The 13,198-nt window shown below is 46.0% G+C and overlaps 1 protein-coding gene across 1 annotated transcript in view; it reads right to left on the bottom strand.

Annotated features, from left to right (window-relative positions):
* Positions 1–1,737: 1,737 nt before the first annotated feature.
* TGFA (transforming growth factor alpha) overlaps positions 1,738–13,198 on the bottom strand; it is a gene marked incomplete at its 5' end in the record, with an annotated part of 95,020 nt that continues 83,559 nt past the window's right edge. Inside the window, 3 exons of the mRNA XM_006775306.2 lie at positions 1,738–5,477; positions 7,619–7,728; positions 10,151–10,300. Of these exons, the coding sequence (XP_006775369.1) occupies positions 5,470–5,477; positions 7,619–7,728; positions 10,151–10,300 (268 nt within the window). The remainder of the gene's footprint in view (positions 5,478–7,618; positions 7,729–10,150; positions 10,301–13,198) is intronic.

The raw sequence follows: 13,198 nt of genomic DNA, 5'->3' as shown, positions 1-13,198 counted from the left end.
AATTCTTCATATATTTCAGATACTTGACTGTTATTATATATATGACTTAAAAATATTTTCTATGGACTATCTTTTTATTTTCTTGGTGGTGTTCTTTTATACACAAAAGATTTTAATTATTTTGGATTCCAATTGATCTATTTTTTCTGTTGTTGCTTGTGCTTTTGGTGTCCTATCTAAGAACCATTTTCTAGCCTAAGTTCAGAAGATTTACTCCTATGTTTTCTCTAAGAATTTTTATAGCTTTAGTTCTTATTTAGGTTATGATCTATTTTGAGTTGATTGTTACATATGGTATGAGATAGGGGTTCAACTTCCTTAGTTTGCAGGTAGACATCCAGTTGTTTTAACACTATTTGTTGAAAAGATGACTCTTTTCCCATTGTATTGTCCTGACACTCTTATCAAAGATCAGTTAGGCATAGGTATATGGCTTATTTTTAGACTTTCAGTTCTATTCCACCGATCTATTCTTTAAAGCAATTTAAGCTATCCTTGTGCCAGTGCCATACTGCTTTAATTACCATTCCTTTGTAGTTAGTTTTGAAATCAGTAACTGTGACTCCTCCTACTTTGTTCTCCTTTGTTTTGCTTGGTCCAGATACCCTGTAATTCCATATGAATTTTAGAATCAGTGCATTAGTTTCTACAAAGAAGTCAGAGATTGCTTTGAGTCTGTGGACCAATTTGGGGAGTATTGCCATCTTAATAATGTGAAGTCTCCAACCTATGGACTTGGGATGTGCTTTGGGTGAGTTGGGAAGGTTCTCCATGGGGGCTCCTGGTAGGCTTCACAGAGAGTGAGGTGTAAACCTGTTCTTTTTTAAAACCTGAATTTATTGGGGTGACATTGGTTTGTAAAATGATGCAGGTTTCAAGTGAAACACTCAGTAAAACATCATCTGCACACAGCATCATGTACCCATCCCCCAGATTAGTGGAGCTGTTCCCTTGCCCAGCTCTCAATTCCATCTTTCTGACTTCCTGAGAGGGCCTCTCTCAAAGGACTGGAACTTGCCACAAAGACTTCATGGCAGCAGGGGCTTCTCTCATCCTAGGTTAGCTGTGCAGCTGCACATCAGAGCCTGAAGCTTCCATTGGAGCAAATGTACTGAGAGGGGACTTTTCCCCTCCCTCCTATTTCCCATTCAGCATAAATGTCGCTATGTTTTAATTCCCAATTTCAAAATTTGGCTCCTGGAAAAGCCACCGCCCACTTGCGTATGACCTCAAGCTTTAGCCATATGGTACTCCTCACGGCCCTTGTTGCCACAGGTGTTTTCTCACTTCCCTGCCTCTGATGATCCCACTTGAAAGGAGGCCCAAGCTTTCAAGAGTGCTCAGGGGCTAACATCTGTTGGACATTAAGGATACCCAAGTATGGGCCAAGGTGGGATGCCCTGGGTGGGTATGAGGTATTTGCAGCCCTCTCCTATGCCATCTGCTCCCTGGGGCCTGGTATATTCCAAAGGGTAATAGGGATTGGATTAAATCACTGGGAGAGATTTAAAATAATGCCCAAGGTCATAAAAATAGTAAAGTGCAACATGGGGAATATAGTGAATAATACTGTGATAATGATGTATGGTACCAGATGGGTCCTAGAATTACTGTGGTGATCATTGTGTAAGGTATATAAATGTCTAATCACTATGTTGTATGCCTGAAACAAATAATATGTCAACTGTAATTGAAAAAATTAAAAAAATGCTCATGAAAGAAAAGTTCCAGTCTTGATTTAGGAAAACGAAAGTTCATTCCTTCATTTTTTTTCAAACAAGGTACAGTACAACTGAACAATGCACATTAATGAAAAAATGCAACTGCATTTTCTACTGCTCACTACTCTTTAAATAATTCAGGTATTAAGGAAAAGACTGCTAATCACATTAATGCATTACAGAAATCAAAATTAACTTACCACACAAAATAAATTAAAACATTAAATATTAACCTTTTCAGTGCAACATATACAGAAGTCGGAATAACAAGTTCTAAAAAAAAAAGCATCAGGTTTGTATAATAAAGAGAATGAAAAGTTGAACACTTCAGTCAGTTATTACATTAGAAAGAGGAGTCGCTTTTCAGTCCTGTGTGTGTGCTTACCACCGGATCTTTCAGAGAGACTGGTAAAAATCAGTGGCTACAGAAAATAGGTCTTATGTTAGAACATTAAGAGCAAACATAGGTGTTTATCTGTTCCTGTGATGTCCCCCATGGTCCTGGGCTTTTGAATCATTCCCCCTACCCCTCTTTACTGAGCAGGTTGGGAAAAATCAAAGCCCAGATCCTACTAAAAGGGTCAGGGTCCCCTGAGCAGTGTCGGAGTCTTGACCCATTCTTGCCAAAACTGCCTGGAAAAACTCAGTAGCCCATGTGCACTGAGACAACATGGCCCTGGAAGACCTGGTTGGAGATGCCAGACACTTTTTTCTACTTGTAGAGAATAGTCTCCCAAGAAGCTCTAGAACCACACTCTCCCTTCCCTCACCACAGTGGATGGGGGAGTGCCGATCCTACCTCCTCCTCCTTTCTCAGGAAAATAGACTTGGGGGGCATTCTGCCCACCTCCTCTGCTGGAACACAATGGCAAGCTCATAGCTTGTTTTTTCCACATGTGTCTGGACATGTTTTCCAGATCAGGATTGGCTGCTGTATGTCTTCAATCTAGAGGACAATGTTTTCTGCTAATATGCTTGAAGTTATGGCTTGTAGAGTAGGTTCCATAAAAGATGTGGAAGCATCTCCTCCCCTTTTAAAAATGGAGTCTCCTCATTTTTCCTGAGGGAGACATGGAAACAGCTGTGCTTCCCACTCCCCAGAGTGTGGCTACCTATCAGGTCAGGTCTTGGGAATGATTCTCTGATCATTAAGAACACTTGGCTTTCTAAAAAGCAAGGAAACACAAGGAACCTGCAGAGATGGATTAGAAGATACACTTTATCCTGAAATGGGGGCATTTTACAGCTAACCAAAGAGGTATCAATGCCATAAAATGGCTCAGGGATCCAAAGCTTGTTGGCCATCTGATTTCTAGAAATTACCTAAAGAAGTAAGGCTGTGTCATATCCTGGGAAGTGGACAAAGGTCCAACCAGGCCTGCCTTGACCCTGAACTTGGCTCCAACTTTTTTTAGGCCTGGTTTGCAGAGGACTGACCCCAGAGGCACGTCTAGGGAAGTGCCCATTCGAGCCTGTTCATTGCATGCTTGTACAGGCACAAGGAAAGGGGAGCTGGCAGCTGTGACTTCTTGGATCTGAGGACCAGGACATTCACAGACACTAAACTCAAAGACCCCACAGGGGAGCAAGAAGGTTCCCTCCACTTCCATCCGTGTCTTCTCACACCTCTGCAAAAGCTCGTGGAAGCCTAAAGACCAGATACCAATCCTTCCTTTCACTAGCGAAGAAAGCCTCGCAAACATTTTCACATCAGTCCAAACCTTTTAAAGGCAACCAGACCTCAAAGAGTCTCTAAAAGGCTGGGGAAAGATCATCCTAAAGAAAAAAATGTGACCTCAAGTTAACAAGTAACACTACTCCACTTCCATTAGTCTCTTTAGACCATTCAAACTGTCAGAGGCTGAGGGGAAAAGTGAGTGTACACTGGGGTCTATAAGCCGGCATCAACTGGATTGGTCTCTGAGCGAAATGCTACATATACCAGCTTCAGCCCACATATCTGTAGGACTGGCCCAAGGAATGCAAACTTAGACCTATTTTCTTTTATAATTAAAACCTGTGAGCTGTGTCAATTACATGGTTAGGGGCCAACTGGTAAACAGATCCTATTTCTGCTCTCAGTGCTTTGGGTGTACCATGATTCAATAAAAGTGCCGAAGTTAAGACATGGGTCATATAATTGTCTCAACTGTAAGAAAGGGAGGGAAGATTCATTGAAATAGACAGACTAGGGAAGAAGAATTAGGAGAAGACAAAATTAACTGGTCACTTTCAGGATGTGAGGAGCTCAACGCACTGAAGGGTTAATTGGTAGAAATCTTTCATTTTTCTGAATATTAGTGAAGAAGGCTTTCCTCATGTAAGGAGTTTGTACGTTATTTCATTGTTATTCAGTTCCCGAATTTTAATGAAAATTCCTAGGGATGAACCCCCTCACTAATTGGCAGGAGGGAGGCAGTGCTTCCCATAGACAGGCCAGTGGGTCAGAATGTACCCTAATGCCCAGGAGAACTATTCCGCCCTTTTCTGAGGGGAAAGTGAGACTCTCACAGTAGACATGGCTTGTTAGAGTTTTTGTTAATAAAACCAGCATTCCAGATGAAAACAAATCATTGAAATATTTCTCCTCATGCTTGACAATAGACAAGTTAAATTTTTCCTTTTAAAAATGAAGTAACAAAGCAAGTGACAAAATGGAAAATAAATGACCAGTCCCCCTTTCATGAATGTGGCCCCAAATGCCCGTGCTCTCAGAGAGCTCATGTTAATCTTTGAGCAGTGTAGCAAGTCTTTGTTTAACCCGTGCAGACCCACACACAGGAGCATTCTTCCTCTCTCCCCGACTGAGATGACACATCTATGCTGCTGGATTGGCTAACCTTTCCACAGAATGTACCCAGGGGCATTGACCGGCTTTGTGTCTTAAATGGCACAATGTCTGAACCCCAATCTTTGCTCCCATCAGCAACTCAACCTCTGCTTCCATCTCTGTACCTTCTGGGTAGCTTTTCCTAAGCCTTAGCTGTCCCGAAGAGGCCAGACATTTTTAATCGGTATAACTCTGCAGCCAGCAAGACATCCATCATTAATGTAGAAGTCTAAAAGAGTTTTTATGCTTTTTACATTGACTTGAGAGATTAAAAATAAAAACCATCATCCAGCTAATAAATAAGAAGTTATCTCCAAGAGTGGTGGTGACTTGGGAAGGTCCTCAACATCGCGTGTCTGTGGAGGACGTTGGGCTGGTGGAGGGTCTGCTGGACAAAGGACAGACGCAGCTCTTCTTAAACTTGGCATCCTCCCATAACAATAAGCAGTTACCCTTTCTCCACCTTCTTCCCCAATAAATGGGTGAGAAAAAACTGGAACAACTATAGGAATCTCCGGTGTTGGGCAGGATGCATGCTGTTGTGGGTCCATTGACAAGAAACACAGCCTGGCATCCATGAATGGTAGAAGACAACTCCTGGACTCAGACGCTGACTGACACACACATCTTGTATAGGTAAACGGGAAGTCCACCCCTTGCAGTTCTTTTTTGACCAGCCTTTAAACTGTGATCCACTGATTTCTTTTCTAGGTCACATTGAATAACCCCAAGCAGACAGGTTCTTGACAGAGTTTTGAAGGAAGGCCCACACAAGACAAAAGGCTGCACAGGTGATTGCCGGCAGAGTAGGAAGGTCTGTCAGCACGTCCCAGGCATCCCTTGCTGGGCCGTCCAGAAGAAGTCCATTCTTCATTAGGGCTGCCCCAGTCACTTGGCCAAATTTCTCCTGTGCGTTCTTCAGACCACTGCGAGGAAGAAAAAACAGGTTAAGCTCAGTGGGCCAGACCCCAGCCACGCTGGCCAAACAGGCTTGAGACAGAAACTTAGAGATGCATCAGCCAAGGTCACCAAGTTCTCTTGGGCACTCAGACCCAAGTCCAAATTCTGCAGGTTCAACCTCAGGGGAAGCAGCTTCTGAAACTGTGTTTTCAGTGCCAAAGAAAAGGCTGACCAAATGTGAAATGAGTTGTGGCAGAAGAGAAATGGGGATGCGCCCTGTTTTGTGGGCCTCAATTCAACTGGAAGTGATTTGACCCAGCATGTGGCTAGCTCCCTCATAAAGTATGGTTTAGTGGGCAATTCATGAGCTGGTGTAGTGTTCTGGTGGTAGGAACACTTCCCCTATGGCCATACAAGAAAGGACCCATTTGTTTCTCAGTGGGTGGGGGGCCCTGAGGGCATCCTCTGTGGCTGTAGTGGTGAGGCAGCATGGACCTCATTCCCAGCAGCTCCCCAGTCAGCCTGAACAACTTCCTACCCTCGTCCCTCTCAAGGTCCTGCGGAGATGGGGAGGTATGCCTCATCTCAGAGATGGGCTTCAGTCTCAGTGGCCAGATCTATCCCCAGGCTCAAGGCTAATATTCTCTCAAATGTGGTAGAGAAGTAATAAGAAGAAACCTAACTCTGCTCCGAATGACTCTGCTGAGGTGTGGACAAATGGTACAAAATTTACTATGAATTTTCTTAAAAGGTGTAAATAACTTTTTTATTGGTGCTAAAAGACAAAATAAAATTTACCTCCATTAGCTCAATGGATGGCCCCAGAAGTAGTGGAAGAGAGATGTGAGTGAGGCCTTCAGGGGCCTTGGTTCTCATCCTAGTGCTCTCTCCTCCCATGGACTCATGGTGGGACCCAAGAAGGCCTTTGGCAGACTCAGTTTACCTATATCACCCACAAATCCTCCTCTTCGTTAAGGCTATTTTGAGGATGAACGGATTAGCATTCTCCCAGATCAAAAGAACTGCCCTGGCACAATTACTGTGGTTCTTGAAATGAAAAACAAATATACAGTGCTCCTGGGCCTTCTGTTCCCTCCAGGTCAGATACCATGAGATTTAACAAACACAGCAGTTGCTTTTCTCCCTGCGCTCTCCATGTAACCTTGAGCTTCTGGAATGTCAACTGTTTATCAGAGAAGGGCACCTTGGGTGGATCAGCCTGGGGCAATTGCCTCCTGACCCACTACTTCCTCTAAAGAAACTCCTATGATGGGCTCTATTGGTCTAACTAGCATTGCAGAAAAATGGCTGATGTGAGATTTCTCAAAGCTTGTCTGGATAAAGGAGCAATTTGGCTCCATGAGCCCCAAGCTAGTGATGTTCAGATGCGGGCTCCTGAGATGTGTGTTGGCTCACGTCTAGATGACCAGTCCACTTTAAGGATGTTGAAAAACATGCATGAAACAATGAAAAACATAATGATGGTCACAGGATCTAAGAGTTTAAAGAGTCCTTAGAGACTTTCAATAGGAGAATCGCTCACTCCACAGATGAGAAAAGGGGAGTGATTTTTTTTTTTTTTTAAGAGAAAGAAATGAACATCTATTGCATAACCGCAGTTGGGGATACACGATACTAGATGCTTAATGTCTGTACTTATTCAACTTGCACAACATTTTAAAATAAGAAAACTGAGGGTTAGAGATGTTATGTAACTTGTTAAAAGTCACACAGTCACCAGTAAGGAGAAAAGAGCTCCCCTTTGAGTAAAACACACATTAGGCCAGTGATGGCGAAACTATGACACGCGTGTCAGAGGTGACACGAGAAATCATTTTTTTGGTTGATTTTTCTTTGTTAAATGGCATTTAAATATATAAAATAAATATCAAAAATATAAATCTGTTTTACTATGGTTGCAAATATCAAAAAATTTCTATATGTGACATGGCACTAGAGTTCAGTTAGGGTTTTTCAAAATACTGATACACCGAGCTAAAAGGTTCGCCATCACTGCATTAGGCTAAACTAAACCTGACTTGGTAGATAAATATCATCTTTTCTCCCTCTTCTGGCTTCATTCTCCAAGAACTTCTGCCCTGACCTGGAGAAGGTGTCATGTTCTCCCCCGAAGGGGAAAAGGCCCCTCCTCGATGCAGCCCCTTACCTGTTTCTGAGTGGCAGCAAGCAGGCCTTCCTTTCAGGAGGGCGCTGGGCTTCTCGTGCCGGCAGATGAGGGCCCGGCACCACTCACAGTATTTTCGGACCTGGCAGCAGCTGCAAAGACACAGAGAACACGGTCAAGGCAGGAGCCTGGCAGGAGTGCCCAGCTGGTGCAACGTCTGCCTGAAGGGCCTTCTGGGCAGCTCTGGGCTTTCCACCAGGCTCCAGTGGGGGCCTCCAGAGGGACAGACACAACAAGGGACTGAGGGCCCGGCTGGGTGGTGGCCTTTGGGGCATATGCTGGCCAACAACAAAGATACCCATTGACCACCCCAAGGCCACAGCTCTGTTTGTGCAGCTCTGCTCAGGGCAACTGGGCTCCAGCTTGCCTGACTGTCGGAGAGGCCCAGTCACCCACCCATCTGCCCTCCCCATAAAGCAGCAGAAGGGTAATTCCGTGAGTAGGACTGGGACAAAGCAGCCGCTTCAGGCTGGCAGGGCTGTGATGGGTTGGGAGGGGGGCAGCCCTCCATCAGGTATTTCCAGCAGCAAAGCAGGGAATGTGGATGGGCTGAACTGACTCATGGAAAGAACGAGAATGAGGCATGGATCTCAGTGGCTTTGAATCCTTCTCTGAGGACTAACATCCTGTAGTTGGGGCAAACCCAACTTCCTGGTGACCTGTGTTACCCAGAGTCCTGAAGCATTAGGGCTATGACCGCTCCTGCCTCCTTGGGTGGGCAGGAAAGAACAGTTTGTAGAGTTAGCGTGAAAAAAGAATCCGAGAACTCACAGAAGGTCAGAGGAGAAGCACTAAGCCATACATTACCTAGAGACACGGATGGCTGTTTTCCATGGAAGCCCCATAGAAGACTTCATTTCCTAACCTTAATGTATATATAATCTATGAGTCCACTGACCAGGGCTGGGAGAGATCTCTTGGCTGACATGAGCCCGAGAACAGACAAGGAAGCAAGCCTGTTGCTGTGTTTCCTTCCCTCTTGGTGCCTGGTAGCAATTCTCGATCCTCAGCCCTGGGAAGGCTCCCGGGACCCCTGAATCCCTGGGCAGCAGACTGAGAAGGGGCCCTGCAATACTTCCGCCCAACCTGTTCCGGCACGGTGGCCCGCAGCCTGCCTGGACGGGTCCCTCCTGAGTTACACAGTCCAGGTTGGAACCAGCTCATCCCACGCTGAAGGCCTTGATTCCAGATCCGTCATTGAGTGCTGTCTTGCAGTCAGCTAGCCAGGCGGGCTTGCCCCAGTCACGCCCCAGCCAGGAGTGTCCCAGGGCAGTGAGAGCCAAGTCTCTTTATCTCTCTGGAAGGGGATGAGTTGGTCCCAACCGGCTCTGCAACTCAAGATGGCCCCCTGCCCAGGCATCTAGCAGCCTGGCAAGCATGAGGGCTTAGTCTCTGGCTCAGAGATTCTGAAGTTGGTATTTGGCAAGGATGGGCTGGCAAAGGACAGAGAAGTGGGACTGGCTGCCTCCCTGGGAATGAGAGGCTGACCAGTATCCTGGTTTATTCTTGTCTCAAAAAATCTGGTGAAAATGAACTTTTAAGTCTCTCTAGAGAGGCCCACGTGGGCACTCAGTCTTATTCTAAGGCTCTAGGACCCTCCTTGCCACAGAAATAGGACTGTGAACCTGATGGGTGAGCGCAGGTAGCTAGCCAGCCATGAGAATTGATGCCAGTAGTCCATTAAGTTGCTACTGCTCCCCCAGGGAGGGTCTTCATGGGTGGCAGAACCTGAGCTCTGCCCCAGCTTGGACCAGGGCTGCCTGTCCACTACCTACAAACATGTTTTTCCAAGACAGACGGCAATGGAACAGATACTGCTAGGAGAGGAAGGAAAGGCCAGCCCAGTTCAGACCTCATCTCTCACCACTTAATGCTGGCTTATTCCAGGAGAAGGATGTGAGCAGGTTGTGGCTACTGTCAACGAGCTGGGGCTCTAAAGCCCATTTTATTCATTGCCAGAACCACGGAAGATATGGGCAAGCAAAAGGGGGTAAGAAACATCGGAAAACAATCTCTAACGGTCTGGGCTCAGGAAGGCTTTCTGGAAGATGCAAGGTGGAAACTGAGTTTTGAAGGATGAGAAGGGCAGAGAAGTGCAAGAACGAGGAAGGGCTGTCATTAACTTGTCATAATAGTAACAGTGGCCTTAGACATGGCTTTAGGATTTGCAAAGAGCTCCTGCCCAAATGAGGCTGGGAGCGGTTTCCAGTTCACTCTGGGGCACCTGGATGTTCCTTCACGAAAGAGTGAAGGCTCCAAGCCCAACAATGAGGGGGGGTGGGGTGGGGTTTGCCTTTGTTCTGCGTGGCTTCCAGCAGTGCACAGGCCCACTGCTGGGACCCTCCCAGGACATGTGCCCTTTGACAGCTTGGCTGTCACCAAAGTTCCTCTTGGCTTAGCTGATACCAATCAGACATCACAGCAACAAACTGCCGAGGTGACCCTGTTATCAGGGCATGCTGCAGATGTCCCTGGGAGGGCGGGAGACCTCACCTTAGGGCGGCAAATACTCACTGTATCAGCACACACGTGATGATGAGGCCAGCCAGGGCCACGACGGAAACCACCACTAAGGCGGTGATGGCCTGCTTCTTCTGGCTGGCGGCCACCACGGCCAGGAGGTCTGCATGCTCACAGCGCGCTCCGACATACCCAGAGTGGCAGCTGGGAAAGAAAGAGACATCAGCACGCTCTCCGGTAGAAGGCTTGTTTTCCCAAGTCCTCAGGGAAGGCTGGGCTGAGGGGACCCAAAGCCCCAGGAAAAGCCCAAAGGGACCCGTCCAGGTGTCAGTAAAGTCACCCCCCCTTCTCTGCACAGCCACCTCTTGCTTGGAGAATGAGGGGAAGGAACCAGCTTTATCACGTGGGGATGAAAGGTGCTGCTGAAGCACTTTATTATTATTGTCACCAAGCCAGCTCTTGGGGGAACGAAGGAGGCAGCAAAGGTGTTTATGACACGGAGTTCATTTTGGCAGTTCGTAAAAATTCAGGTTATTTTTAAACCAAACGTGTGTATTCAGAATTTCTGATGATGAGCTTAAGAAAACACACTAAACCAGCAGGAGACACAGACTGTGGATTGCTTATCTTCTTTAAGTTTAATTAGCTCTGCAAGCATTTACCTGGTGGCCCAGCACATGAGGCACGTACTGACATCAGAGCCAGCACTACTAACTAGTAATTGTAGGACGTGCGAAGCCACTGATCTCCTGTGAACCCTGGTCCTCATTTCCAACAACAGCTGGCCTTTCTCCACTAGAGGATTAGTAAGGGCACAAAAGAGGTCATGTTCGTGAGCTGCGTGTAATCTTTAAGGGCAACATCAACACAAGCCACTGTTATTACGGGCATTGCTACTATTCAAGGCTCTTGGGCATCATTCATTTCAGTAACAGCCTCTCCTATGTGCTAAAGGCGAATGCTGCTTCTTCCATCTCGCTCTGGTCTGTCCTACCCACCTCCATCCCCCACCCCGATTCTGGGGCAGCCACAAGTGCTTCTCACGTGATGATTCCTTAGGACATGTTCTACCCATAGGAAGAGATGGCCATTTTCTGATGCAGGCATTTCCCCTCTTCAAAGCATATGATTCTTTTCAATAGAAGATACTTAGCTTACACATTGGTCTCTTTGTCGGGGGTGATTTTCAAATTGTGATGAAAATGTTTGATCACTTCCGCCTTCTCAGGTGGGGAGCCTTCCTTCCCACAGGGAACTTCCCAGGAGCAGCCTTGCACCAAACATCACACCCTGGTTTTAAGTTTTGTTTTGTTCCCCCTCAGACATGGCAATGATAGCTAAACTTTTGTTTTTTAAGAGTGCTTTTTGATGAAGTAGATAGCCTGCCACCTTCACTTTTGGATTAAAAGACATCTGAGGAACAAGGAAAAATGAAAAGGCGGTGAAGGGTCGTGGTGTGCCAGCCTACTGTGCCAGCGCTAGCCTCAGAGGCATCCCATTTGTGAGTCCCCTAAACCTGTGCTCCTGGAAGCCAGACCCCACATGGCAGAAGGGCCCTTGGAGTTAGGTCCTTGGATAATGAAAAGCCTCATTTTGGGAATATAATGCTGTTCCATTATAACTATTTCATTATGATTTTAATGAACTTAACTCTTATTTATACCAATTAGCCTATGGCAACATTGGTTTCATTATACATCATTTCGTGTAAAGTCTTAGAGCTTATCAATGACATAGTGAGAACTTACTGTACAGTACATTTTCCAGGAACATAGGTTTTGCTCAATGTTAACAAAAAATCATTTTAATGTAAAAGAAACAGATACTCTATGCAGTGGCCGGCAAATTGCAGCTCTTTGGCTCCTTGAGTGTGGCTCTTCCACAAGATACCACGTGCGGACGCGCACGTACAGTGCGATTGAAACTTCGTGGCCCATGCGCAGAAGTCGGTATTTTGTGGAAGAGCCACACTCAAGGGGCCAAAAAGCCGCATGTGGCTCGTGAGCTGCAGTTTGCTGACCACTGCTCTATGGGGTTAAGTAGATGCTGCAAAAATTGCTGATTAAGGCTACAACCTGGGATACCATGGCATACTAGCTTCGGTCTGTAACACTGCTTAATGGAAGTCTTAACACTGGCCCTTTTTCTCCCAAAGCCCAACTGTTATCTATCTAAAAAGGTATGTTTTTAGATTGAATTCAGGCACTTGCTTTTCTGTTAAGGGTTATTTTACATGTAGCATGCCCTTTCTCATTTAATCCTTCACAGAAAAGTCAAGTCATTTGGTTGTGCCCACCCTGCTGGGGAAGAGAGAGAAATTCATACCCAGGTCTGCTGACCCTAGAGCAGCCGTGGGCAAACTACGGCTCGCGGGCCGGATCCGGCCCGTTTGAAATGAATAAAACTAAAAAAAAAAAAAAAGACCGTACCCTTTTATGTAATGATGTTGACTTTGAATTTATATTAGTTCACACAAACACTCCATCCATGCTTTTGTTCCGGCCCTCCAGTCCAGTTTAAGAACCCACTGTGGCCCTCGAGTCAAAAAGTTTGCCCACGGCTGCCCTAGCGTCTGGGTTCTTGCTCACTCACCAGGCTGCTTCCCCTGCATACTAAACAGGTTGGGAAGAGAATGCCACAGATTAAGCTCTTGATCAAACCTGGCTTTTGGCTTAGCCTCCAATCATGATAGGGTAAAAGATCTGAGGTTCCACAAGGTTGCAGAGGGTTTTCATTGTTTGGTAATTAAGGAAGCTGAGGTGGACCAACTAGGATGGAAAATGCCGCACAGGGATCGCTATAGACCCGAGAAGAAGAGAGCAGGCCTTTGAACAAAGTGGAAGAGAGGGGATCTCTAGGAAGACAACTCTTCTTGACAAAGGATCTGGACCACACAATTCTGAATGAGAACCCTGGCTCTCACACACTTGGGCTGGGAAAGAGAAGACCGAGGGGCTATGGGACGGGGCAGATTTTTTGTTTGTTTGGTATCAATAACAATTATGTGAAGGCAAAAGTTAAGAAATGGCTCACCCTATCGGTTGTGAAAACAAAGTCACTGGTCTCTTCTCACTAGGGGGAAGCTAACAACAGGCTGGACTG

The sequence above is a fragment of the Myotis davidii genome, unplaced genomic scaffold (genome assembly GCF_000327345.1).
Source record: "Myotis davidii unplaced genomic scaffold, ASM32734v1 scaffold247, whole genome shotgun sequence".
Lineage (NCBI taxonomy): Eukaryota > Metazoa > Chordata > Mammalia > Chiroptera > Vespertilionidae > Myotis > Myotis davidii.
Note: the sequence above shows the minus strand (reverse complement) of the source record. Positions and strands in the feature narration are given on the sequence as shown.